The sequence below is a fragment of the Mustelus asterias genome, chromosome 7 (assembly GCF_964213995.1).
Source record: "Mustelus asterias chromosome 7, sMusAst1.hap1.1, whole genome shotgun sequence".
Classification (NCBI taxonomy): domain Eukaryota; kingdom Metazoa; phylum Chordata; class Chondrichthyes; order Carcharhiniformes; family Triakidae; genus Mustelus; species Mustelus asterias.
Genome location: NC_135807.1, coordinates 8,149,491 through 8,174,384, shown reverse-complemented (window position 1 = coordinate 8,174,384; position 24,894 = coordinate 8,149,491). Strand labels below are relative to the sequence as shown.

The 24,894-nt window shown below is 49.0% G+C and overlaps 1 protein-coding gene across 2 annotated transcripts in view; it reads right to left on the bottom strand.

Moving 5' to 3' along the window:
- Positions 1–13,945: 13,945 nt before the first annotated feature.
- Positions 13,946–24,894, bottom strand: part of laptm4b (lysosomal protein transmembrane 4 beta) — a 66,721-nt gene continuing 55,772 nt past the window's right edge. Inside the window, exons 7-8 of one of the 2 annotated variants that reach the window (XR_013498370.1) lie at positions 14,915–18,234; positions 13,946–14,307 (exon numbers count right to left, since the gene is read on the bottom strand). Coding sequence is in view for 1 of the 2 variants with exons in the window: in XM_078217007.1 (XP_078073133.1) it covers positions 18,160–18,234 (75 nt within the window). In the remaining variant the exon portion in view is untranslated. Of the gene's footprint in view, positions 14,308–14,914; positions 18,235–24,894 lie in introns of those variants that run through there. The other variant, XM_078217007.1, reaches the window with a different exon arrangement.

Below are 24,894 nucleotides of genomic sequence, written 5' to 3'. Positions count from 1 at the left end.
GGTGGAGGGGACAGGGGACAGGGGGGTGGAGGGGACAGGGGGGAGGGGGGTGGAGGGGACAGGGGGGAGGGGGGTGGAGGGGACGGGGGGGGGAGGGGACAGGGGGGAGGGGGGGGAGGGGACAGGGGGGAGGGGGGGAGGGGACAGGGGGGAGGGGACAGGGGGGAGGGGGGTGGAGGGGACAGGGGGGAAGGGGTGGGGGGGAGGGAAGACGGGGGGTTTGAATCCACAATCCACTGACCCCAGAGGCAGCACTACTCCAATAAGCCAAGGCTGACCAATCCCCGCAGGCAGCCGCTGAGTAGGAATGTTACTCACTGAGCCAAGGTCGGATGCGGTTTTCCATGTTCCCTGTCCACTTCCGCTGAAGCATTTAAAGACTGAATTCGGGACAAAGTGTTGTTAGTTTCTAACAGAATTGAAGTTCTTTGTGAACAGGAACATACCAGCATTTCTCTTCAGTTTTTACTGTAATGCGATTGTGTATGTGAGTGTGTGAGAGTGTGTGTGTGAGTATGTGGGTGTGTGTGTGTGTGAGTGTGAGTATGTGGGTGTGTGTGTGTGTGAGTGTGAGTATGTGGGTGTGTGTGAGTGTGTGTATGTGGGTGTGTGTGTGTGTGTGAGTGTGAGTATGTGGGTGTGTGTGAGTGTGAGTATGTGGGTGTGTGTGTGTGTGAGTGTGAGTATGTGGGTGTGTGTGAGTGTGTGTATGTGGGTGTGTGTGTGTGTGAGTGTGAGTATGTGGGTGTGTGTGTGTGTGAGTGTGAGTATGTGGGTGTGTGTGTGTGTGAGTGTGAGTATGTGGGTGTGTGTGAGTGTGTGTATGTGAGTGTGTGAGAGTGTGTGTGTGAGTGTGTGAGAGTGTGTGTGTGAGTATGTGAGTGTGTGAGAGTGTGTGTGTGAGTGTGTGAGAGTGTGTGTGTGTGTGTGAGAGTGTGTGTGTGAGTATGTGAGTGTGTGAGAGTGTGTGTGTGAGTGTGTGAGAGTGTGTGTGTGAGTGTGTGAGAGTGTGTGTATGTGAGTATGTGAGAGTGTGTGTGTATGTGAGTGTGAGTATGTGGGTGTGTGTGTGTGTGAGTATGTGAGAGTGTGTGTGTGTGTGAGTGTGAGTATGTGGGTGTGTGTGAGTGTGTGTATGTGAGTGTGTGAGAGTGTGTGTGTGAGTGTGTGAGAGTGTGTGTGTGAGTGTGTGAGAGTGTGTGTGTGAGTATGTGAGAGTGTGTGTGTATGTGTATGTATGAGTGTGAGTGTATTCTCGGAATGAGCAAGAATCACACTGATGCTAATGCATTTTATTTAATCTTGAAGGAGGATTAAAATCTGACATAACAACAGCAGCGATCGTTTGTAGCATTCGACGCTTCCTTCAGTTTAAATGATTGAATATTCAACCATTCAAAATACTTTAATAAGATCATGAATTACAGAATGATACCGAACAGGAGGCCTTTCAGCCCATCATGTTTGTGCTGGCATATTGGTTTTGATTTGATTGGATTTATTATTGTCACATGTTGTGGTGAACCATCCTTGGTTCCCACTAGATAGTACTGAGCCAGGGTCTGGCCAGTACTACAAGTATGTATATATGTTGCTGTTGGGGTTAGGGATGGGTTGTTCTACATGTTACTGTTGGGGTTAGGGTTGGGCTGTTACACCTGTATTATAGTTATCATGGTACATCCCAGTCGGGCTCCGCCTCCTGGGAGAGGTATAAAGGTCACTGCTCTGTCTGGGACCCTTTAGTCTGGGATCGTACTATACATGGTAGCTTCGTTGTAATAGTAAATAAAAGCCTTTATTTCCTTGAGCATCTCAAGCCTCGTGTGTGATAACGCGCATCAATTTTATTTACTGTTAATTAAACTCTCGTCGTAAAAAAAACAGAAAACGATACAGAGAGTATGGAGCAGATGTTAAAACCCGAATGTCTTACACTGGATCCACGTGCGGCAGACGCCTCTAACACCTTCGACCACTGGTTGAAATGTTTTGAGGACTACCTGACAGCCTCCGCAGCGGTCACCACAGACGACGACAGACTCCGGGTCCTCCACGCGAGGGTAAGCGACACCGTATATCTCGCGATCCGTGCGGCCACCGACTACACTAGGGCCCTCGAGCTTCTTAAGAAGCGTTACATTAAGCCGCCAAATGAGATGCATGCTCGATACCTCTTAGCCACTCGACGACGGCAGCCCGGCGAAACGACGGAAGAATACGCGAACGAGCTCCTACAGCTAGCCAGGGGCTGTAACTGCAAAGCAGTGTCGGCAGACCAGAATATGAACGACCTCGCTCGAGATGCGTTTGTGGCGGGAATCGGATCATCTTACATCCGACTCAGACTGTTGGAGCAAAGTAATCTTGATCTCACTAAGTCGATGGAACTAGCGGATACATTGCAGACGGCCTCCAAAAGCCTAGTATTGTATCCTGAAGACCACGTGGAGACAACGTGGCAGGAGCAGTCGCTGATCCCTCCTCGTCCCTCGGGTTCGAAAAGCTGCGTGATGGCGTGCCCACACTCGGGCCTGACGACGGCAGCAGCTCTGGGCGGCCCGTGGTGTTACTTCTGTGGGGGAGTGAAGCACACTCGGCAGCGATGTCCCGCTAAAGCTGTGTTGTGCTCCGCCTGCGGTAAGAAGGGGCGCTATTCGAAAGTATGCCGATCTAAACTTACTTCCAGGAACAGCAGTGCGGCCTGCGACTCCCCGGAGCCCGGTTCTTTGTCGTCGGCATCGTCAAGGGTTTCGTCCACGTGCGAGGCCAGGACGACGCCATTACAGTCGATGGAGTCGGAGATGCGTGACCACCAGGGGTCACTGATTTTGGCGCCATCACCCACGTGCGACCTATGGGAGCGGCCATGTTGGTCGGCACCGACCGCGAACGACCAGCAGGGGTCATCTTCGTCTATCTCAGCTGCCTGCAGTGGCGCTCACGAACCAACGGTGGCATCGATCATCCTGGACCAGGCCAAGCCTCACAGACTCAACAAGTCTATGATGGACATTCAGGTAAACAACCACTTGATTTATTGTCTGTTTGACAGCGGGAGCACTGAGAGTTTTATTCACCCAGATGCTGTGAAGCGGTGTGGCCTCCAGATCCAACCTGTCAAACAGACAATCTCGATGGCATCAAGGTCCCGGTCTGTCACCGTGCTAGGGAGTTGCGTGGTAAATTTAACGGTGCAGGGCACGGTTTACGAGCGCTTCAAGCTCCTGGTGTTGCCGCACCTTTGCGCGCCAATACTCCTCGGACTAAATTTCATGGTCCACTTGAAGAGTGTAACACTACAGTACGGTGGGCCACTCCCTCCGCTTTCAGTGGGAGAACAGCAGCTTCCAAATTGCCCAACGCACCCCGCCTGTAGCCTCTCGACGCTGAAGATTACCACACCCTCCCTGTTCCAGAATCTTGTGCCAGGCTGCAAGCCCATCGCGACTAAGAGTAGGTGTTACAGCGCTGAGGATCGGATCTTCATTCGATCTGAAGTTCAGCGGCTCCTCAAGGAAGGGATCATACAATCTAGCGCTAGTCCATGGAGAGCGCAGGTCATGGTGGTCAAGAGTGGGAACAAACCCCAGATGGTCATTGACTATAGTCAGACCATTAATAGATACACGCAGCTGGATGCGTATCCCCTCCCGCGCATATCTGACATGGTCAACCAGATTGCGCAGTACCGGGTGTTCTCCACCATAGACCTCAAGTCTGCCTACCACCAACTCCCCATTCGCCCAGAGGACCGACAATACACGGCTTTTGAGGCGGATGGTCGCTTGTATCACTTTCTCAGGGTTCCTTTTGGTGTCACCAATGGGGTCTCGGTCTTCCAGCGTGCTATGGACCGAATGGTGGACCAGAACGGGCTGCGGGCTACCTTCCCGTACCTGGATAACGTCACCATCTGCGGCCATGACCAGCAGGACCACGACACAAATCTCCTGAATTTCCTACGCACTGCATCTCGCCTGAACCTGACCTACAACAGGGAGAAGTGTGTGTTTCGTACGCGCCGTTTAGCCATCCTCGGATACGTGGTGGAAAACGGGGTCATTGGCCCTGATCCAGACCGTATGCGTCCTCTCCTCGAACTTCCCCTGCCCACTAGTGCAAAAGCACTGAGAAGATGCTTAGGCTTCTTCTCTTATTATGCACAGTGGGTTCCCAATTACGCGGACAAAGCCCGTCCGCTCATCAAGTCCACCTCTTTTCCCCTAACACCAGAGGCTCGATTGGCCTTTGATAAACTAAAAGCCGACATCGCGAAAGCCACGATGCACGCTGTTGATGAGTCCATGCCCTTTCAGGTGGAGAGTGATGCATCTGATTTCGCCCTGGCCGCCACACTTAACCAGGCGGGCAGACCCGTCGCCTTTTTTTCCCGCACCCTCCAAGGCCCCGAAATTCGACATTCAGCAGTGGAAAAGGAGGCCCAGGCCATTGTGGAGGCCGTCAGGCATTGGCGCCATTACTTGGCGGGAAAACGGTTCACCCTGATCACGGACCAGCGGTCCGTGGCGTTCATGTTCAATAACACGCTGCGGGGCAAGATCAAGAACGACAAGACCTTGAGGTGGAGAATCGAACTCTCCACCTATAATTACAACATCATGTATCGTCCAGGGAAACTCAATGAGCCCTCGGATGCCCTGTCGCGTGGAACATGCGCCAGTATACAGGAGGACCGTTTGCAGGCTCTCCATAATGACCTATGCCATCCTGGGGTCACTCGGCTCTACCACTTCGTAAAAGCCCGCAATCTGCCCTACTCGGTGGAGGATGTCAGGTCCATAACAAGAAGCTGTCGGGTATGCGCGGAATGCAAACTGCACTTTTACCGACCTGACCGGGCACAACTAGTCAAGGGAACTCGCCCCTTCGAAAGACTGAGTGTCGACTTTAAGGGCCCCCTTCCCTCAACAGATCGGAATGTGTACTTCCTCAACATCATTGATGAGTACTCGAGATTCCCTTTTGTTATTCCCTGCTCCGATACATCCGCTGCCACGGTTATCAAGGCATTCCGTGATCTTTTCACCATGTTCGGGTACCCCTGCTACATTCACAGCGATAGGGGCTCGTCGTTCATGAGCAATGACTTGAGGCAATACCTGCTCTCATACGGGATTGCCTCTAGTAGAACCATGAGCTACAACCCTAGGGGTAATGGACAGGTGGAACGTGAGAATGCTACAGTCTGGAAGGCTGTCTTACTGGCGTTGAAGTCAAAAAGCCTTCCAGTCTCCCGTTGGCAAGAGGTGCTCCCTGATGCGCTCCATTCCATACGCTCACTCCTGTGTACGGCAACCAACGCTACTCCCCATGAGAGGCTGTTTTCATTCCCTCGTAAGTATTCCTCTGGGACCTCATTACCGTCTTGGTTGACGTACTCAGGACCTGTCCTCCTGCGGCGACATGTAAGGGCCCGCAAGTCCGACCCGTTGGTCGAACAGGTCCATCTCCTCCACGCCAACCCTCAGTATGCCTATGTGGCATACCCTGACGGGCGAGAGGACACGGTCTCGATCCGAGACCTGGCGCCAGCAGGGGACGTAGAAACCCCTGTCGCTCCCATACCCCCTGTTAGAAACCCCCCAACTATTGTTTCCCCTCCTGACACAGCGCGGGCAGCATCGGGACCATTACTTAACCCTTTTACTCCCGTGTACAGCTTGCCTGAGTCCAGGAGATGGTCACCACTTCAGGGCGTGTCGGAACTCAACGGATTATCATCACCTCAGGGTCAACCGGCCCGTGAGACTGTGGAGGAACCGTTGGACATCGCCTTGGGGAGAACGCCACCGCGAGTGCCTACTCCGGTGTCATCACCGGTGTTGAGGAGGTCACAACGACGGTGCGGTCCCCCTGACCGTCTGAACTTATAGACTGATGGCAAATTATTCTGTTTTTTTTGTACCCCGCCGGCCTTTGTCTTCAAAGGAGGGGTGAATGTGGTGAACCATCGTTGGTTCCCACTAGATAGTACTGAGCCAGGGTCTGGCCAGTACTACGAGTATGTATATATGTTGCTGTTGGGGTTAGGGATGGGTTGTTCTACTTGTTGTTGTTGGGGTTAGGGTTGGGCTGTTACACCTGTATTATAGTTATTATGGTACATCCCAGTCGGGCTCCGCCTCCTGGGAGAGGTATAAAGGTCACTGCTCTGTCTGGGACCCCTCAGTCTGGGATCGTGTACTATACATGGTGAGCTTCGTTGTAACAGTAAATAAAAGCCTTTATTTCCTTGAGCATCTCAAGCCTCGTGTGTGATAACGCGCATCACATGTATTAACATACAGTGAAAAGTATTGTTTCTAGCGCGCTATACAGACAAAGCATACCATTCATAGAGAAGGAAAGGAGAGAGTGCAGAATGTAGTGTTACAGTCGTAGCTAGTGTGTAGAGAAAGATCAACTTAATGTGAGGTAGGTCATTCAAAAGTCTGACAGCAGCAGGGAAGAAGCTGTTCTTGAGTCGGTTGGTACGTGACCTCAGACTTTTGTATCTTTTTCTCTTTTGGGGTAGAGTTAACCTCACAGTCCTGCTCCCTTGCCATTTTATCCCTCGACCAATATCGCTAAACCAGATTATCTGGCCATTATCACGTGGCTATTCGTGGGATCTTGCTGAGTGCAAAATGGCTGCCGGTTTTCCTGCGTTACGGCAGTGACTGCGGTCGGGAGTTTTCCAGCGACCCTCACGGCGGGTTCTCTGGCGGTGGAGGCAGGTCGTCATTGGCTGGCAGGTTTCCTGGTGGTGTGGGTGGTGAACCATGGGAAACGTCATTGTCTTTGGTGGGACTGGAAGATCTTGCCGCCGGCCAATGGTGAGACACCTCTGCCGCGGTGTGGGGGGGGGAGGAGGGGAAATCGCAGACTTTGCTTCAAAGGTATCTCGCTGGTGCTTTGGGCATCCAAGCATCATGAAAGACGCGATGTAGATACAAGTATTTCTTCAAAGATTTCTTCATGAGCTCATTAAAATATTTTCCCTTCAAGAATTTATTGAACTTCCTTCACAAAAGTGAATCTGCTTCCGCCACCCTTTGAGGCAGCACATTCCAGATCACAAAAACTCACTGTGTAGAAAAAAATCCTCATCTCACCTCCCCTCTGTTCTTGAGCACCTTAAATTTAACCTATTGGGTGGGATTTTCCAGCCCTTCCTGCCTGCAGGATTTTCCAGTCCAACCGAAGGCGACCTACCCCCTGACAGGGCAGCCGAGCCATGTGAAATGCCGTAGACATCGGTGGGACTGGAAAATCCCGACAGCAACCAATGGCGAGCTGTCTGTGCCGCTGGAAAACAAGCCAGGAAATCCTGTCCAGGGAATGATGGAATAGTTTGGCACAGGAGGAGGCCATTCAGCCCCTCGAAGCTGTGGAAGCTTCCAAAAGCTTTAACCCTTCGGATATCTACCCTTCAGTTGTGGAAAACAATTTCTCCCCATTTATAGAAACATAGATTCTATTATCCGGAACATTATCCGAAAAAAAAACACTTCATGATTTTCAAAGTCTCAATCAAGTTTCTTCCTGACCATTATCACATCGGTTCACTAATGGTGGATGGTGGAATTTGAATTCAATAAAAAATATCTGGAATTAAGAATCTACTGATGACCATGAAACCATTGTCGATTGTCGGAAAAACCCATCTGGTTCACTGATGTCCTTTAGAGAAGGAAATCTGCCGTCCTTACCTGGTTAGCACTGCTGCCTCATAGCACCAGGGACCCAGGTTCGATTCCCGGCTTGGGTCACTGTCTGTGTGGAGTCTGCATGCCTCCCTCCCCCACATCCCCCCCCCCCCCCCCCCCCCCCCCCAACCCTGTGTCTGAGTGGGTTTCCTCCCACAATCTGAAAAATGTGCTAGTTAGGTGGATTGTCCATGCTAAATTCTCCCTCAGTGTACCCGAACAGGCACCAGAGTGTGGCGACTAATGGTTTTTCACAGTAACTTCATTCCAGTGTTAATGTAAGCCTACTTGTGACTAATAAATAAATTTTAACTTTACCCGGTCTGGCCTACATGTGACTCCAGAGCCACAGCAATGTGGTTGACTCTCAACTGCCCTCCAAGGGCAACTAGGGATGGGCAATAAATGCTGGCTGCCCAGTGACGCCCAAGTTCCACGAATGAATAAAATAAATCTGTAAAATGCATAACCATTTATTCTCCAATAAGGGGAATAACAAGTGCCCTGCCTAGTTTGCATCTATATCTTTGTGATGTTGTGGTACTCAGTGCTCTCTCACTACCTGCCTCTCTGATTAGAATGGCTTTGACCCAGGACCTGTACAATGCTCCTGTTCTTGCACTCACTGAGGAAGCCAAAAACGTGTAACCTACGCCAAAGAACTGCCAGAGAATTTGTTTCAATTTTAGGGATAAATCGTCTCTAAATATTATTGCACAAACCTTGGCGGCAACCCGGACAAACATTCCACACTCAGCAAACCCTCTTTCCAGGAGGGCTGTCTTTGACATTCAGAGCTCTGCAAAGGTGAGCGAACCTCAGCAGGAGGAGAGAAACAGTCAGTGCAATAGTAAGAATGATGCCGTTTAAACTCAGTCTTTGGCTGCCTTGGAACCATAGGATCCCTAGAGTGCAGAAGAGGCTGTTCGGCCCATCGAGTCTGTACCGACTCTCTGAAAGAGTATCTTACCCAGGCCCTCTCCCCAACCCTATCCCTGTAACCCCACACATTACCATGGCTGATCCACCTATCCTACACATCTTGGAACACTCAGAGCCAATTTAGCATGGCCAATCCAACTAACTTGCACATCTTTGGAGTGTGGGAGGAAACTGGGGCACCCGGAGGAAACCCACGCAGACACGGGGAGAACGTGCAGACTCCAAATGGACAGTGACCTGAGAAAGAAATCGAACCCGGGTCTCTGCCACTGTGAGGCAGCAGTGCTAACCACTGTGGCACCGTGCCACCCACTCCTTTTTAAATAACCTTCTCGCCTGATCTTTGGTGGAATGGGGCAAGAGCTGGACACAAATAGTTGGGTGCTGGAGGACATGAGGAATTTGACAATATGTTTAAGACTTTCTCAACAACTGTCCATCAATCTGTATTAGCACTCCTTACAATGGAGTGGCTGATGCAGCCAGGCAAACGGACGGTTCCAGTTCTAGTTAAAGGAGCCGCACTTGTTTTAACCTCAGTCATGACAAAGTTTTAAGTTTATTTATTATTTATTAATGCAAGTAGGCTTGCTTTTATTAACAGGGGGTTGGAGTTTAAGAGCCGTGGGGTTATGCTGCAACTGTACAGGACCTTGGTGAGACCACATTTGGAATATTGTGTGCAGTTCTGGTCACCTCACTATAGGAAGGATGTGGAAGCGCTGGAAGGAGTGCAGAGGAGATTTACCAGGATGCTGCCTGGTTTGGAGGGTAGGTCATATGAGGAAAGGTTGAGGGAGCTAGGGCTGTTCTCTCTGGAGCGGAGGAGGCTGAGGGGAGACTTAATAGAGGTGTATAAAATGATGAAGGGGATAGATAGAGTGAACGTTCAATTCGGGTGGATGGAGCTATTACAAGGGGGCATAACTATAGGGTTCGTGGTGGGAGATACAGGACGGATATCAGAGGTAGGTTCTTTACGCAGAGAGTGGTTGGGGTGTGGAATGGACTGCCTGCAGTGATAGTGGAGTCAGACACTTTAGAAACATTTAAGCGGTTATTGGATAGGCACATGGAGCACACCAGGATGATAGGGAGTGGGATAGCTTGATCTTGGTTTCAGATAAAGCTCGGCACAACATCGTGGGCCGAAGGGCCTGTTCTGTGCTGTACTGTTCTATGTTCTATGTTCTATGTTCATTAACACAGCAATGAAGTTACTGTGAAAATCCCCTAGTCACCACACTCCGGCGCCTGTTCGGGTACACTGAGGGAGAATTCACGGCCAATGCTCCTAACCAGCACGTCTTTTGGACTGTGGGAGGAAACCGGAGCACCCAGAGGAAACCCACACAGATACGGGGAGAATATGCAGACTCCACACAGACAGTGACCCAAGCCGGGAATCGAACCTGGGTCCCTGGCGCTGTGAGGGAGCAGTGCCAACCACTGTGCCACCGTGCTGGAGGATAATTTGCTGACTCATTACTTCATAGTATTTACAGCTAGGGTTACCAACTCTCCGGGATCAGCCTGGAGTCTCCAGGACACGGCTGTGTGTGACCCTGGAAAAAAATCATCCGGACATTCAAAAAAGATTGCTTTTGTTTAGCCATTTTTTGAAACATTTTCTCTTCACCAGAATAAACATATTAAAAACAGGTGTGGGGGTGGGCGGGGGGTGGGCGGGTGGTTGTGGGGGGTTGTGGGGGGAAATCTGTTGTCAAGTGTCATCGAATTGGCTAATGAGCACTTTTGCTTTCCAATTGGTGCAGGAAGGCCGTGTGTCACCAGAATGGATGTGTTGGCCGACTAATGGCTGGAGTGTAGAGGGAAAGTCATGTGATGAAACCTCCAGGAATACATTTAGACACAGTTGGCAACCGTACTTAGAGCACAGAACAGGCCATTCAGCCCACTTGGTCCCTGCTGGTGTTAATGCACCTCACAAACATCCACTCTCATTCCCTTCTGATTTGATTTGATTTATTATTGTCACATGGATCGGGATACAGTGAAAAGTATTGTTTCTTGCGCGCTAAACAGACAAAGCATACCGTACATAGAGAAGGAAAGGAGAGAGTGTAGAATGTAGTGTTACAGTCATAGCTAGGATGTAGAGAAAGATCAACTTAATGCAAGGTAAGTCCATTCAAAAGTCTGATGGCAGCAGGGAAGAAGCTGTTCTTGAGTCGGTTGGTACGTGACCTCAGACTTTTGTATCTTTTCCCCGATGGAAGAAGGTGGAAGAGAGAATGTCCGGGATGCGTGGGGTCCTTAATTATGCTGGCTGCTTTGCCGAGGCAGCAGGAAGTGTAGACAGAGTCAATGGATGGGAAGCTGGTTTGCGTGATGGACTGGGTTACATTCACGACCTTTTGTAGTTTCTTGAAGTCTTGGGCAGAGCAGGAGCCATACCAAGCTGTGATACAACCAGAAAGAATGCTTTCTATGATGCATCTGTAAAAGCTGGTGAGAGTCGTAGCCGACATGCCAAATTTCCTTAGTCATTTCATCTCACCTCATCAACATTCCCTTCTATTCTATTCTTTTTCCCTTGGGTACTTAGCTAACTTCCCCTTAAATATATCTCTGATATTCAGCTCCACCTCTCCACATGGTGATTAATGCCACATTTTAATATTTCAGAGTAAAAATGTTCCCCATTTTATTCAGCCATTAATAAGCCAGTCTCGGTCATGGTGATTAGGAGCCAGGGGTTGTGCCGAGAGGGTGGGGCCTGGGTGGGAGTGGTCTGGGGGCTATAATGGGGGGCTCTGGGGTCTGACGATGATGTCATGCAGGGGTGGATGGTGAAGGCGGCCTTGATGGGAAGGCATGTCCGAGGTCTTGATGGAGGGGGGGAGGGGGTGGGCATGTCGGAGGTTCGCAGGGGGACCCACTGGGAGGGCCCCAGTGCCAGTGTCCCATGTCGGGGAAGGTGTGGAGGAACATGCTAGCGATGGGGTGGGCTTTGGTCCCGTGCTTGCGGGAGGAGGGCGGGGGTCCAGAAGGACCCGGCGGCATGAAGGTTTAAGGCAGCCGTCACTTTCACATCTACTTTCCCTATATTGTCTTTAACTTCCCACATATTTACTCGGACTCAGTGCTAGGGGCGTGGATGGGGCAGAGTTTGGAAGGAGCATCCACGAGTGCTTCTTGAAACAGTTGGGGGCGATTCTCCCAAAAGTGCTGAATTGGCGAGAAAACTGTTCTAAATCACGACTGTTTTTTCAGTTCAACTTCAGACCCGAATCTCCGCACTCTGTGCATTGGGTTTCTTGAGAAACATTCCCCAGGGCCTGATGGGATTTACCCCAGAATACTGACAGAGGCAAGGGAGGAAATTGCTGGGGCCTTGAGAGAAATCTTTGTATTCTCACTGGCTATGGGGGGGAGGTCCCAGAGGATTGGAGAATAGCCAATGTTGTTCCTTTGTTTAAGAAGGGTAGCAAGAATAATCCAGGTAATTACAGGCCGGTGAGCCTTACATCAGTGGTAGGGAAATTATTGGAGAGGATTCTTCGAGACAGGATTTATTCTCACTTGGAAATAAGTGGATGTATCAGTGAGAGGCAACATGGTTTTGTGAAAGGGAGGTCATGTCTCACTAACTTGATTGAGTTTTTCGAGGAAGTGACGAAGATGATTGATGAGGGTAGGGCAGTGGATGTTGTCTACATGGACTCCAGTAAGGCCTTTGACAAGGTCCCTCATTGCAGACTGGTGCAGAAGGTGAAGTTGCATGGGATCAGAGGTGAGCTGGCAAGGTGGATACAAAACTGGCTCGGTCATAGAAGACAGAGGGTAGCAGTGGAAGTGTGCGTTTCTGAATGGAGGGCTGTGACAAGTGACGTTCCTCAGGGATCAGTGCTGGGACCGTTGCTGTTTGTTTTATATATATAAATGATTTGGAGGAAAATGTAACTGGTTTGATTAGTAAGTTTGCGGATGACACAAAGATTGGTGGAATTGCAGGTCCCCCCCAACCCGAAGCGCAACATGGCTGCCACGAAATAACCCCCCCTGAGCAGCACGGAGCAGTTTGAAAGCAGAGACTTCCCTCCTCACTCACCCTCTCTGCTCCAGCGCCTGAATGTGACTTTTATACTCGAGGTGTTTTCCTCACCGTTTCCAGCTGCAGTGAACAAGGTGGTTAAAGCAGGTGAGCTGGGACGATTGGGAGTGAAGCTCACTCATTATATTGCCATGAATGCAAAAAAATACAAATTGATGTTTGGTCCGTTTTGGGCGCGGTCCCAATCACGCCAATTTTTTTGGTAAAATGGGAATGGGCGCGAAAACGGGCAACATTCTCGCTAATCGCATCACGCCCGATTTTACGACTTTTTCCTGCTGCAAAATGGGTGCGATGAGGTCATAAAATTCCGCCCAATGTGTCAGTACGCAGCCAATAGGCAGCCACAGCTGAAATCTCCCATTCTTGTCTACGGCTGGGATTTTCCAGTACAGCTGACAGCGAATGGGTTTGTGTCTGGAATGCCAAATTTTCCATTCTTGCTCGCAATGGGTTCCCACCATGGATGAGACTGGAGAATCCCACCCCACATTCCCAAAACTTGAGTCATAGGTGATGCTGGAGGATCGGAACAATAAAAGCATCCCAATCTTCCACAGTTTATCTTCATCATGGACTGAGGGTGTAACCGATTTGGAACGATTATGTACAATGTGGACATTCCCGTTTCCTCGCCCAGCTGTCAGCCTGGTACACGTGAATCAATTTGTACCGCCGTGACGATTAGAATTGGTGCATTTCATATGGATGGCATGGTGACATGGGTGGCATTGGGCGGCATGGTGGCACAGTGGGTAGCACTGCTGCCGCACAGCGCCAGGGACCCAGATTCGATTGCCCGGCTTGGGTCACTGTCTGTGCGGAGTCTGCACGTTCTTCCCGTGTCTGCGTGGGTTTCCTCCGGGTGCTCCGGTTTCCTCCCATAGTCGGAAAGACGTGTTGGTTAGGGTGCATTGGCCATGCTAAATTCTCCCTCTGTGTACACGAACAGGCACCAGAGTGTGGCGACTCGGGGATTTTCACAGTAACTTCATTGCAGTGTTAATGTAAGCCTACTTGTGACACTAATAAATAAACTTAAACTTAAATCATACCTGGAATCATTTAGCTATCCTTTGAAATGTCGCGTGCATCTTTCTTGTTGACTCAGGTAATAAACATGACACAGGAATCAAAGACAGAGTGCACAGGATTTATTAAACCAGAAGTATTTACAGGAAGATCTACATATACACAGACAGCTCTTCAGGTAACAGTATTGTGATTTCATTCATTAACAATGAGGTGCACATTGTGCTAACAAGTGACTCAGTTTCTGCTTTATTTAGCATATGTAAATAGTTTCTAACTGTTCGCAGTTCTGACCAATTCATGTGTTATTTTCGATCACGAGATTAAATAGTGTTGTCGGTCTTGATTGATTTGAATGTTTGGAGTGTGAATAAACCAGGGGTGGAAAAATCAGCCTTGTGATGTAATGTGCGCAAAAAAGTGAATAAAATTCAGAATCAAAGAAGATAAGAATAGAAACAAAATACATTTTAGCTTTGACAAAGGGTCATCTGGATTCGAAACGTCAGCTCTTTTCTCTCCTTACAGATGCTGCCAGACCTGCTGACATTTTCCAGCATTTTCTCTTTTGGTTTCAGATTCCAGCACCCGCAGTAATTTGCTTTTATGAAGCAAAATACTGCACTGGTTGTGGGGGCTGGAATCAAAATAGAGAGTAGAATTCATGGTCTGAAGTTATTGAACTTGAGTCCAGAAACAAAAACAGAAAATGCTGGAAAAACCCAGCAGGTCTGGCAGCATCTGTGGAGAGAAACAGAGTTAACGTCTGGATAAAAGCCATTAAGGAGTGCCATTAGCACCTCTTAGCCTTTCCCCTTGTTTTTGTGGCTATAACTCATCCTTCATTCCCTCTCCCTGCAGTATAAATACCTCCCACTTTCTCTGCCTTTTAGCTTTGACAAAGGGTCATCTGGACTCGAAACGTCAGCTCTTTTCTCTCCATACAGATGCTGCCAGACCTGCTGAGATTTTCCAGCATTTTCCAGTCCAAAGATGTGCGGGTTAGGGTGATTGGCCAGGTTAAAAATTGCCCCTTAGAGTCCTGAGATGCGTAGGTTAGAGGGATTAGTGGGTAAAATATGTGGGGGTAGGGCCTGGGTGGGATTGTGGTCGGTGCAGACTCGATGGGCCGAATGGCCTCCTTCTGCACTGTAGGGTTTCTATGATTCTCTCTTTTTGTAACAGAGTTAACATTTTGGGTCTGGGTGACCCTTCGCCAGAGCTAAAGAGAGGTAGAAAGGAGATGGATTTTACACTGTTGGAGAGAGGAGCAGTAGCTGTTGGGGCACAATAGAAGGTCAATGATTGGTGGAAGATAAGGAGAGATGTGACAATGGACACAAGACAGAGTGGTTAATGATGATGTTAAAAGCTGAGACCGATGCTAATAGTGGCAAGAAGGTCAGAGAGCAGAGTGTGTTCTTAGCAAAACAAGGGTCAACAGTCTCTGGAAGCAAAACCTATAAACAAGTTACAGACTTTCCCTGTGGGGGGAGAGGGGTTGGGAAAAAAATTACATCAAAATGAAGGGCAGAATTTGCACGGTGGCACAGTGGTTAGCACTGCTGCCTCACAGCGCCAGAGACCAGGGTTTGATTCCTGGCTTGGGTCACTCTCTGTGCACGCTCTCCCCATGTCTGCGTGGGTTTCCTCCGGGTGCTCCTGTTTCCTCCCACAGTCTGAAAGACGTGCTGATTAGGGTGCATTGGCCACGCTAAATTCTCCCTCAGTGTACCCGAACAGGCGCCGGAGTGTGGCGCCTAAGGGATTTTCACAGTAACTTCATTGCAGTGTTACAGAATCATAAAGGTTTACAGCATGGAAACAGGCCCTTTGGCCCAACTTGTCTATGCCACCCTTTTTTTTTAAACCACTAAGCTAGTCCCAGTTGCCCGCGTTTGGCCCATATCTCTCTATACCCATCGTACCCATGTAACTATCTAAATGTTTTTAAAAGACAAAATTGTACCCACCTCTGCTACTGCCTTTGGCAGCTTGTTCCAGACACTCACCACCCTCTGAGTGAAAAGATTGCCCCTCTGGACCCTTTTGTATTTCTCCCCTCTCACCTTAAACCTTTAACCTCTAGTTTTAGACTCCCCTACCTTTGGGAAAAGATGTTGACTATCTAGCTGATCTGTGCCCCTCATTATTTTATAGACCTCTATAAGATCACCCCTAAGTTTCCTACGCTCCAGGGAAAAAAGTCCTAGTCTATCCAGCCTCTCCTTGTAACTGAATGTAATTTAATGTTAATGTGAGCCTACTTGTGAGGCTAATAAATAAACTAATAGATAAACTTAAATAAACTTTAATTCATGCTCTGAAGTTATTGAATTCAATGTTAAGTCCAGAAGGCTGTAAAGTGCCTAATCGAAAGGTGAGGTGCTGTTCCTCCAGTTTGCCTTGAGCTTCACTGGAAGATTGAAGAAGACCGAAGACAGAAATGAGAGCAAGATGGAAATGGCAGGTGACAGGAAGGTCAGCGTCGTGCTTGCGGACTGAGTGAGGGTGTTGCACAAAGCGGTCACCCAGTCTGCGCTTGCTCTCCCCAGTCTAGAGGAGATCGCGCAATAAATAACCAACAAGTAAATCACTGCTTCACCTTGAGGGAGTGTTTGGGGCCTTGGGCAGTGAAGAGGGAGGAGGTATAGGGCCGGGGGCTACACCTCCTGCGATTTCCAGGAAGGTGCCGTGGGAGAGGGACAAGGTGCTGGGTGCGATGGAGGAGTGAACCAAGATGTCACAGAGGGAATGGCCTCTACAAAATGCTGAAAGGAGAGGTGAGGGGGAGAAGTGTTTGCTGCTGGCATCATGCTGGAGTTGGGGGAAAAGGCAGAAGAGGTTAGAGTAAGAACGCATGTTTGTCAAACACTTCGACCCCAGTGCCCCTTACACACCCTCAAGGACCTCAGATTCGCAAGAACCCTCCAGCAAGGTCTTGGTTGTTTACTGTTAGAAGGACGGACAGAGCAGATAGAGGAAGCCAGGTTGCCTCTAGCTAGGAGGAGATAACCCTGTTTCTACAGCTCATCAAAGGCCACCAATGATCCTTTGCACGCAGAGGCTGGTGGGGTGAAACGTGAGGACAATGGTGAACACTGTCATGGTTCTGGGAGGGAGGGAAGAGGGCAGAAGGATAGAAATAGATGTATTTATTTAAATATAATACAGATGCTCAAAATCATGGAAAGTTTTGATAGAATGAATAAGAAGAAACATTTTCCAATGTCAGAAGGGCTACTCACAAGAGATTATTGATTTGAGGCAGATGGTAAAGAATTAAAATGAGAGGGATCTTTTCTTTTGAACGACTGAATCATAGAATCCCTACAGTGCAGAAGGAGGCCATTCGGCCCATCAAGTGGGTTGTGATCTGGAAGGTGCTGCCTGAAAGGGCGGTGGAAGCAGATTCAGTAGTAACATTCAAAAGGGAATTGGATAACTAGTTGAAGGGGAGAAGATTTGCAGGGGCGTAGGGAAGGAGTAAGGGAGTGGGACTAATTGGACAACTGTTTCAGTGTGCCAGCACAGGCACGATGGGCCAAATGGCCTCCCTCTGTGCTGTTTGATTCTATGTCAATTGTACTCTAGGTAGAGGGGCGGCACGGTGGCACAGTGATTAGCACTGCTGCCTCTCAGCGCCAGGGACCCGGGTTCGATTACTGGCTTGGGTCACTGTCTGTGTGGAATCTGCACGTTCTCCCCGTGTCTGCATGGGTTTCCTCCGGGTGCTCCGGTTTCCTCCCTCAGTCCAAAAGACGTGCTGGTTAGGGTGCATTGGCCACGCTAAATTCTCCCTCAGTGTACCCGAACAGGCGCCGGAGTGTGGCGACTAGGGGATTTTCATTGTAGTGTTAATGTAAGCCTACTTGTGACACTAATAAATAAACTAATAAATAAACTACTATTAATCAATGGCAGGTTAACAGTTGGTCCTTTGTAACGGGGAGGCAAATGGAAAATATACAACAACAAAAATAAATTATTCACAATCACTGCAGCAAATCAAAATGCTCAGAATCAGTCACCTGATCTTCACATCAGCAAACTAGCTTCTTTGTAAAACACTGTAATATTCCTGTTTGGAATCAGAGAGTTCGACTCACTACAATTGTCTCCGAAACAGCAGGGAATGCTGACAATAGGATTCAGAATCAATTTTAGAAACATTTCAAACATGATAGGGAATGATAAAATGTCAATAAATGTTCTGGGATTATATTTCTGAAACGAGAAACCACAGCAAAACAAAAAAAACCCAAATCGTATTTCTAGAAAGCTTCACTCCCAGAATGATGGAAACACTTCATGGAATGAAAGCATCTCTGGAATAGTTTTTTTTGCTCTGACAGTGTTGCTTCAATACTCGTGCGGTTCTTGCTGTCATGATCTTTAAGCTGACATGTAAGGTGGAGGAGAATCTTTCGTAGGTATCATCATGGCTTCATCATTGGGTGGCAAAAGGATCTAAAAAGCAAACCAAAAAGACTGTTTATTATGAGAAAGTGTTCCAATCCCTCTATGCTTCTGTATCACTCTAGTTGACTTCGCTGAATGGTGGCACAGTGGTTGGCACTGCTGCCTCACAGCGCCAGTGGACCCGGGTTCAATTCCGGCCTCGGGTCACTGTCTGTGTGGAGTTTGTATGTTTTCCCCGTGTCTGCGTGGGTTTCCTCCGGGTGCTCCGGTTTCTAATCATAGAATTCCTACAGTACAGAAGGAGGCAATTCGGCCCATCGAGTCTGTACCGACCACAATTCCTATTCGCGGAACCTCACACATTTACCCTGCTAATCCCCCTGACACCAGGGTCAATTTAACATGGCCAATCAACCTCACCCGCGCATCTTTGGACTGTGGAAGGAAACCGGAGCACCCGGTTGCGCAAACTCCATACAGACAGTGACTCAAGACTGGTTTCCTCCCACAGTCCAAAGATGTGCGGGTTAGGTGGATCGGCCATGCTAAATTTTCCCTTAGTGGGATTAGGAGAGTAAATACGTGGGGTTACGGGGATAGGGCCGAGGTGGGATTGTTGCCGTTACAGACTGATGGGCCAAATGGCCTCCTTCTGTACTGTATTTATTATTTTTTATTAGTGTCACAAGTAGGCTTACAGTAACACTGCGATGAAGTTACTGTGAAAATCCCCGAGTCACCACACTCCGGTGCTTGTTCACTGAGGGAGAATTTAGCGTGGCCAATGCACCCAACCCGCATGTCTTTCGGACTGTGGGAGGAAACTGGAGCACCCGGAGGAAACCCACGCAGACATGGGGAGAACGTGCAGACTCCGCACAGACAGTGACCCGAGCCGGGAATTGAACCCGGGTCCCTGACGCTGTGAGGCAGCAGTGCTAACCCACTGTGCCACCCTGATGTAACAAACGTAGCAGTCAATTTGCACACAGCAATCTCCCACACACAGTAATGCGATAACTTGGCAAATGTCCTTCAAAAGCACCTTCTAAACCTGGGACTGCTCCCACAAGGGCAGCAGGCGTACCAGAACATCACCAGCTGCAGGTTTCTCCCCAAACCACGCAGCATCCTGACTTGGAAATATATCGGCCATTCCTTCACTGTCGCTGGGTCAAAATCCTGTGACTCCCTCCCTGACAGCACTGTGGGTGTACCTACACCACACGGATTGCAGCGGTTCAAGAAAGTAGCTTTCTCGAGGGCAGTAAGGTATAGGCAATAAATGCTGGCCTAGCCAACAAGGCCCACATCCAAACCACTCTGACCATCCTAAAAATAGTGTCAACGAGATCACTTACAGGAACCTGAGAGAATTGACAGGATCTTGGTTTAACAGCTCACGTGGGAGACGGCACCTCTGGTAGTGCGGCATTCCCTTGTTACTGACACTGGAATGTCAGCCTATTGTGCTCAAGTTTGCGGAGTGAGATATGAGGCCAAAACATTTGATTCAGAGGCAGGAGCGCTGGCCACTGAGCTGTGCCTGATCCAAGCTTTATGGCATTCCACACGTTTTAGTTTCCAGACAGAAATATTAATTTTTAACAATGTAAAGATGGAAATACAAACACAACTTAAGAGATGCCTTTCACGGCCAACGCTGGAGATTATTTATGACGAATAGAACCAGTTTCTGTAGGGATTCAGGTTGAACGGGGCAGAATATTTTACAAAGGTGTTGTGTAAAACTAATTGACTTCTTTGCACAGTAAATGGCATCGCAAAATTTATTTACCACATTTATAGAAAAAGCCTTTCTACCCAGAGTGCGCTGCCTGGGAGGGTGGTGGAGGCAGGTTGCCTCACATCCTTTAAAAAGCATCTGTTTAAATTTATTTGTTAGTGTCAGAAGTAAGCTTACATTAACACTGCAATGAAGTTACTGTGAAAATCCCCTAGTCGTCACACTCCGGCACCTGTTCGGGTACACTGAGGGAGAATTTAGCATGTCTGACAAGATTTCCGCTTGAATCCCCTCTGAACCCTTCTTACCAAAGATCCAACCAACAGGGATTGGGTCTTCCTATTCACTCAAACTGGACTGCTCATAATTTTATTTGTTTTAATTCGATCTCTCCTCAATCTCTTCTGCTTCAGAACCACACAGAGCGTCAGGAAATAGGATGGCACGGTGGTTAGCACTGCTGCCTCACAGCGCCAAGGAGCCAGGTTCGATTCCCAGCTTGGGTCATTGTCTGTGTGGAGTCTGCACGTTCTCCCCGTGTCTGCGTGGGTTTCCTCCGGGTGCTCCGGTTTCCTCCCGCAGCCCGAAAGGCACTCTGGTTAGGTGCATTGGCCGTGCTAAATTCTCCCTCAGCATACCCGAACAGGCACCGCACTGTGGTGACTGGGGAATTTTCACAGTAATAAAAGCAAATTACTGCGGATGCTGGAATCTGAAACCAAAACGGAAAATGCTGGAAAATCTCAGCAGATCTGACAGCTTTGACAAAGGGTCATCTGGACTCGAAACATCAGCTCTTTTCTCTCCTTACAGATGCTACCAGACCTGCTGAGATTTTCCAGCATTTTCTCTTTTGATTTTCACAGTAACATCATTGCAGTGTTAATGTAAGCCTACTTCTGACACTAATAAATAAATAGGTTTTAAACATTTCGGCGGCACAGTGGTTAGCACTGCAGCCTCACGGCGCCAGGGACACGGGTTCAATTCCCAGCTTGGGTCACTGTCTGTGTGGAGGCTGCACGTTCTCCCCGTGTCTGCGTGGGTTTCCTCCGGGTGCTCCAGTTTCCTCCCACAGTCCAAGATATGCTGATTAGGTGGATTGGCCATGTTAAATTGCCCCTTAGTGTCAGGGAGATTGGCAGGGTAAATATGTGGGGTTGCAGGGATAGGGCTTGGATAGGATTGTGGTTGGTGCAGACTCGATGGGCTGAATGGCCTCCTTCTGCACTGTAGAGATTCTATGATTAAACCCGAGGCTGGAATTGAACCTGGGTCCCTGGCACTGTGAGGCAGCAGTGCTAACCACTGTGCTGCCCTATTTCCTTCCCTGAAGGTTTTAGAAATGGATGGTTATGTTTTAAACTGTCTCTTTAGTTTGAGATGAAATGGGAACCCAAGAGCAGACAGAGATTAAAGGTCAATCCAGAAGAACGTATTTCCAACAGTGCAAAATCCTCCAGATTCCGTGTCCAGGACCCTAGCGGGGGGCTTGAACCGATGACTCATTACTCCAAGAGGAGAGTGCGACTCTCTGATCCACAACTCTCATTCGCTTTAACTACTAAACCAAAAAATAATCTGTAAATATAGCGGACCTTCCCATGCTGTGTGTAAATGGTACAGTGTGCAGTGTTGTGAGGTTGATCTAATTTTAATTACTTCACAAACTCTCCCCATGCGATCTGGAAATACATTTCATTTGTGGAAACATTCTTTTAATCCAGTTTTAACCTCTGATATCATTTATAGCTTCCAAAAATCACATTTCAGATCAATGCTATATTTAAAAATAATCCGATTCAAGCCCATTCCTTGGCATAAAAATATTCTGTGCTGAATTCTTATTTGGCTTGTTGCATTGGAATAAGGCTTTAATGAGCTTTTGAAGTGATTTAACAGCACGGAAAAGGGCATTTGGGCAAACTGAGATTCATTTCTGTTTATGTTCCGTACAAACCTGCTTTTAAAAAATCATTTGAGGGATTTTGGATGTCGCTGGCTAGGCCAGCATTTTTCAGCTATCGCCTCATTAGAATTATAGAATCCCTACAGTGCAGGAGGAGGCCATTCAGCCCATCGAGTCTGTACCGACCACAATCCCACCCAGGCCCTATTCTCGTAACCCTCATTTATCCTGATAATCCCCCTGATACGAGTGTTAATTTAGCACGATCAATCCACCTAACACGCATATCTTTCAGACTGTGGGAGGAAACCGGAGCACCCGGAGGAAACCCACGCAGACATGGGGAGAATGTGCAAACTCCACACAGACAGTGACCCAAGGCCGGAATTGAACCCAGGTCACTGGCGCTGTGAGGCAGCAGTGCTAACCACTGTGCCATCCTTGAGAAAGTGGTGGTGAGCTGCCTTCTTGAATCGCTGCAGTCCATGTGGTGTAGGTACAGCCACAGTGCTGTTAGGGAGGGAGTTCCTGGATTTTGACCCAGCCACAGTGAAGGAACGGCCGATATATTCCCAAGTCAGGATGGTGAGTGGCTTAAAAGCAAATTACTGCGGATGCTGGAATCTGAAACCAAACGAGAAAATGCTGGAAAATCTCAGCAGGTCTGGCAGCATCTGTAAGGGGAGGAAAGAGCTGATGCTTCGAGTCCAGATGACCGTTTGTAAGTGGCTTGGAGGGGAGCCTTTCAGGTGCTGGCGTTCCCATGTATCTGCTGCTCATGTCCTTCTAAATGGTAACGGTTGTGAGTTTGGAAGGTGCTGCCTCAGGAGCAGTGCAGGAGTTGCTGCAGTGCACCTTGTAGATGGTACATACGGCTAGCACTGAGCGTCAGTGGTGGAGGCAGTGAATATTGTGGAAGGGGTGCCAATCAAGCAGTTTGCTTTGTCCCGGATGGGTGTTGAGCTCCTCGAGTGTTGTTGGAGCTGCACCCATCCAGACAAGTGGAGAGTATTCCATCACACTCCTGACTTGAGTCTTGTAGGAGTCAGGAGGTGAGTTACTCGCTGCAGAATTCCCAGTCTGTGACCTGCTCTTGTAGCCACAGTATTTATATTGCTGGTCCAGTTCAGTTTCTGGTTAATGGTAACTCCAGGATGCTGTTAGTGGGGGATTCAGTGATAGTAATACCATTGAATGTCAAAGGGCAATGGCTAGATTCCCTCTTTCCTGCAACAGTGGTTACACTTCAAAAGTACTTAATTGTCTGTAAAACACATTGTGAGCCATGATAGCACTATGTAAATTTTTTTTATTCATTAATGGGACATGGGGCGTCACTGGCTGGTCAGCATTTATTGCCCATCCCTAGTTGCCCGAGGGCAGTTGAGAGTCAACCACATTGCTGTGGCTCTGGAGTCACATGTAGGCCAGACCAGGTAAGGACGGCAGATTTCCTTCCCTAAAGGACATTAGTGAACCAGATGGGTTTTTCCAACAATGGTTTCAGGGTCATCAGTAGATTCTTAATTCCAGATATTTTTTATTGAATTCAAATTCCACCAGCTGCCGTGGTGGGATTCGAACCCGGGTCCCCAGAACATTAGCTGAGTTTCTGGATTAATAGTCTAGCGATAATACCACTAGGCCATTGCCTCCCCATGGGGGTGACTTTCCCAGCTCACCATGCTGCTCTAGCAGTGCAGCGGGCTGGAAGACTTAAGCGGAGGCCGTGTAGCAGGCTCCCCGCTGGGTGCTACCCCTTCCGCAGGCTAGATTTCCGGTGTCGTCAGCTCCGCGCCGATAGCTGAATAAATTATTATAATGATCGTTAGCTTTTCATTAGGGGGCCCGGGACCGCAGCCTCCAGGCCCACTAGCCTCTCTCCCCATGCCAGGAGTGTTTCACTCCTGTGGGGTTTACAGTGACAGGGAGATAGCGGCCCAACATGCTGGAGTGAAGGGGGGGTGGCCATCGAGGCCCCTCAGGAGGTTGGGGGAAAGGGGGGCACCCCCTGGGTATTGCCAGCTTGACAGTGCCACCCTGACCCCCAGGCACTGCCCAAGAAGCAAAGTGCCAATGCCCAGGGGGTACCTTGTAACTGCCCACCGGGCATCGGACTGTGCCAATGGGGTGGAGCCAGATGGGGCGGGACCTCTGGCGGGTAGATTGGTGGGGGTGGGGGGGGGGGGGGGGGGGGGGGGGTCCCATTGCCACTCCACGCTCGTTAGTGACGGGGGTGGGGGAGGGAGGCCAGCGATTGGGGCTGACCGTTGAGGTGTGGGGGGGTGTCGGCCTGCTGGGGGGAAGGGCGGGGGGAGATCGGGACTGCCTGGGGGTTGGGGTGGGGGAGGGTCGATGCTGGCCCGGAAACGGCCAGGGGCCAGCGAATGGGCCATGGGGAGGGGGGGGGGGGGGGTGTGTGGAGGGGCAGTGGTGTTGGGGTTGCAGGGCTGACCAGCAATCGGGAGGTCGGCAGTGCGGGGCCACTGGGCATGCACTGATCTTGGCGCTGACAGATTGGCGCATGCACAGTGGCCCACTCAGCGCTGTGCTGCCGCCTTGTCCACGGGAATAGGCCCCACCTACTGATTTTCAGCGTGATTCACACTGAGGCTCTCTGTGATACAGAGCGTGGGAGATTCTTTTTGAAAATCCCACTATAAAAAACCAGTGGGATTTACTCCAGCTTTTACACAAATTCGACACTTAGAATTTTTGGGGGAGAATCCCACCCCATATTTGAACTGAATTGAATTTCCAGTCTTACTCTGAGGGGTCAGACAAAGAAATAAACCCTGTAATCATTACCCTGAGACATTTTGATGAAGATACTGGGAGCCAATGATAAAAAAACTTTTCTATTTTCAAAGACCAATATCCTTAACTTCATGAGAACAAACATTCATTGGTGGAATAAAAGGGGACCAACCTCGTTGCCTTTCCAAGAATATCCTAGTCATTTGGTAGTACAAATCTTCAATATTGCTAAGTAGAGACATGTTGTTGAAGCTTTTTCTCTGGTACTCATCAGGTCAAATACAAGAATACCAAA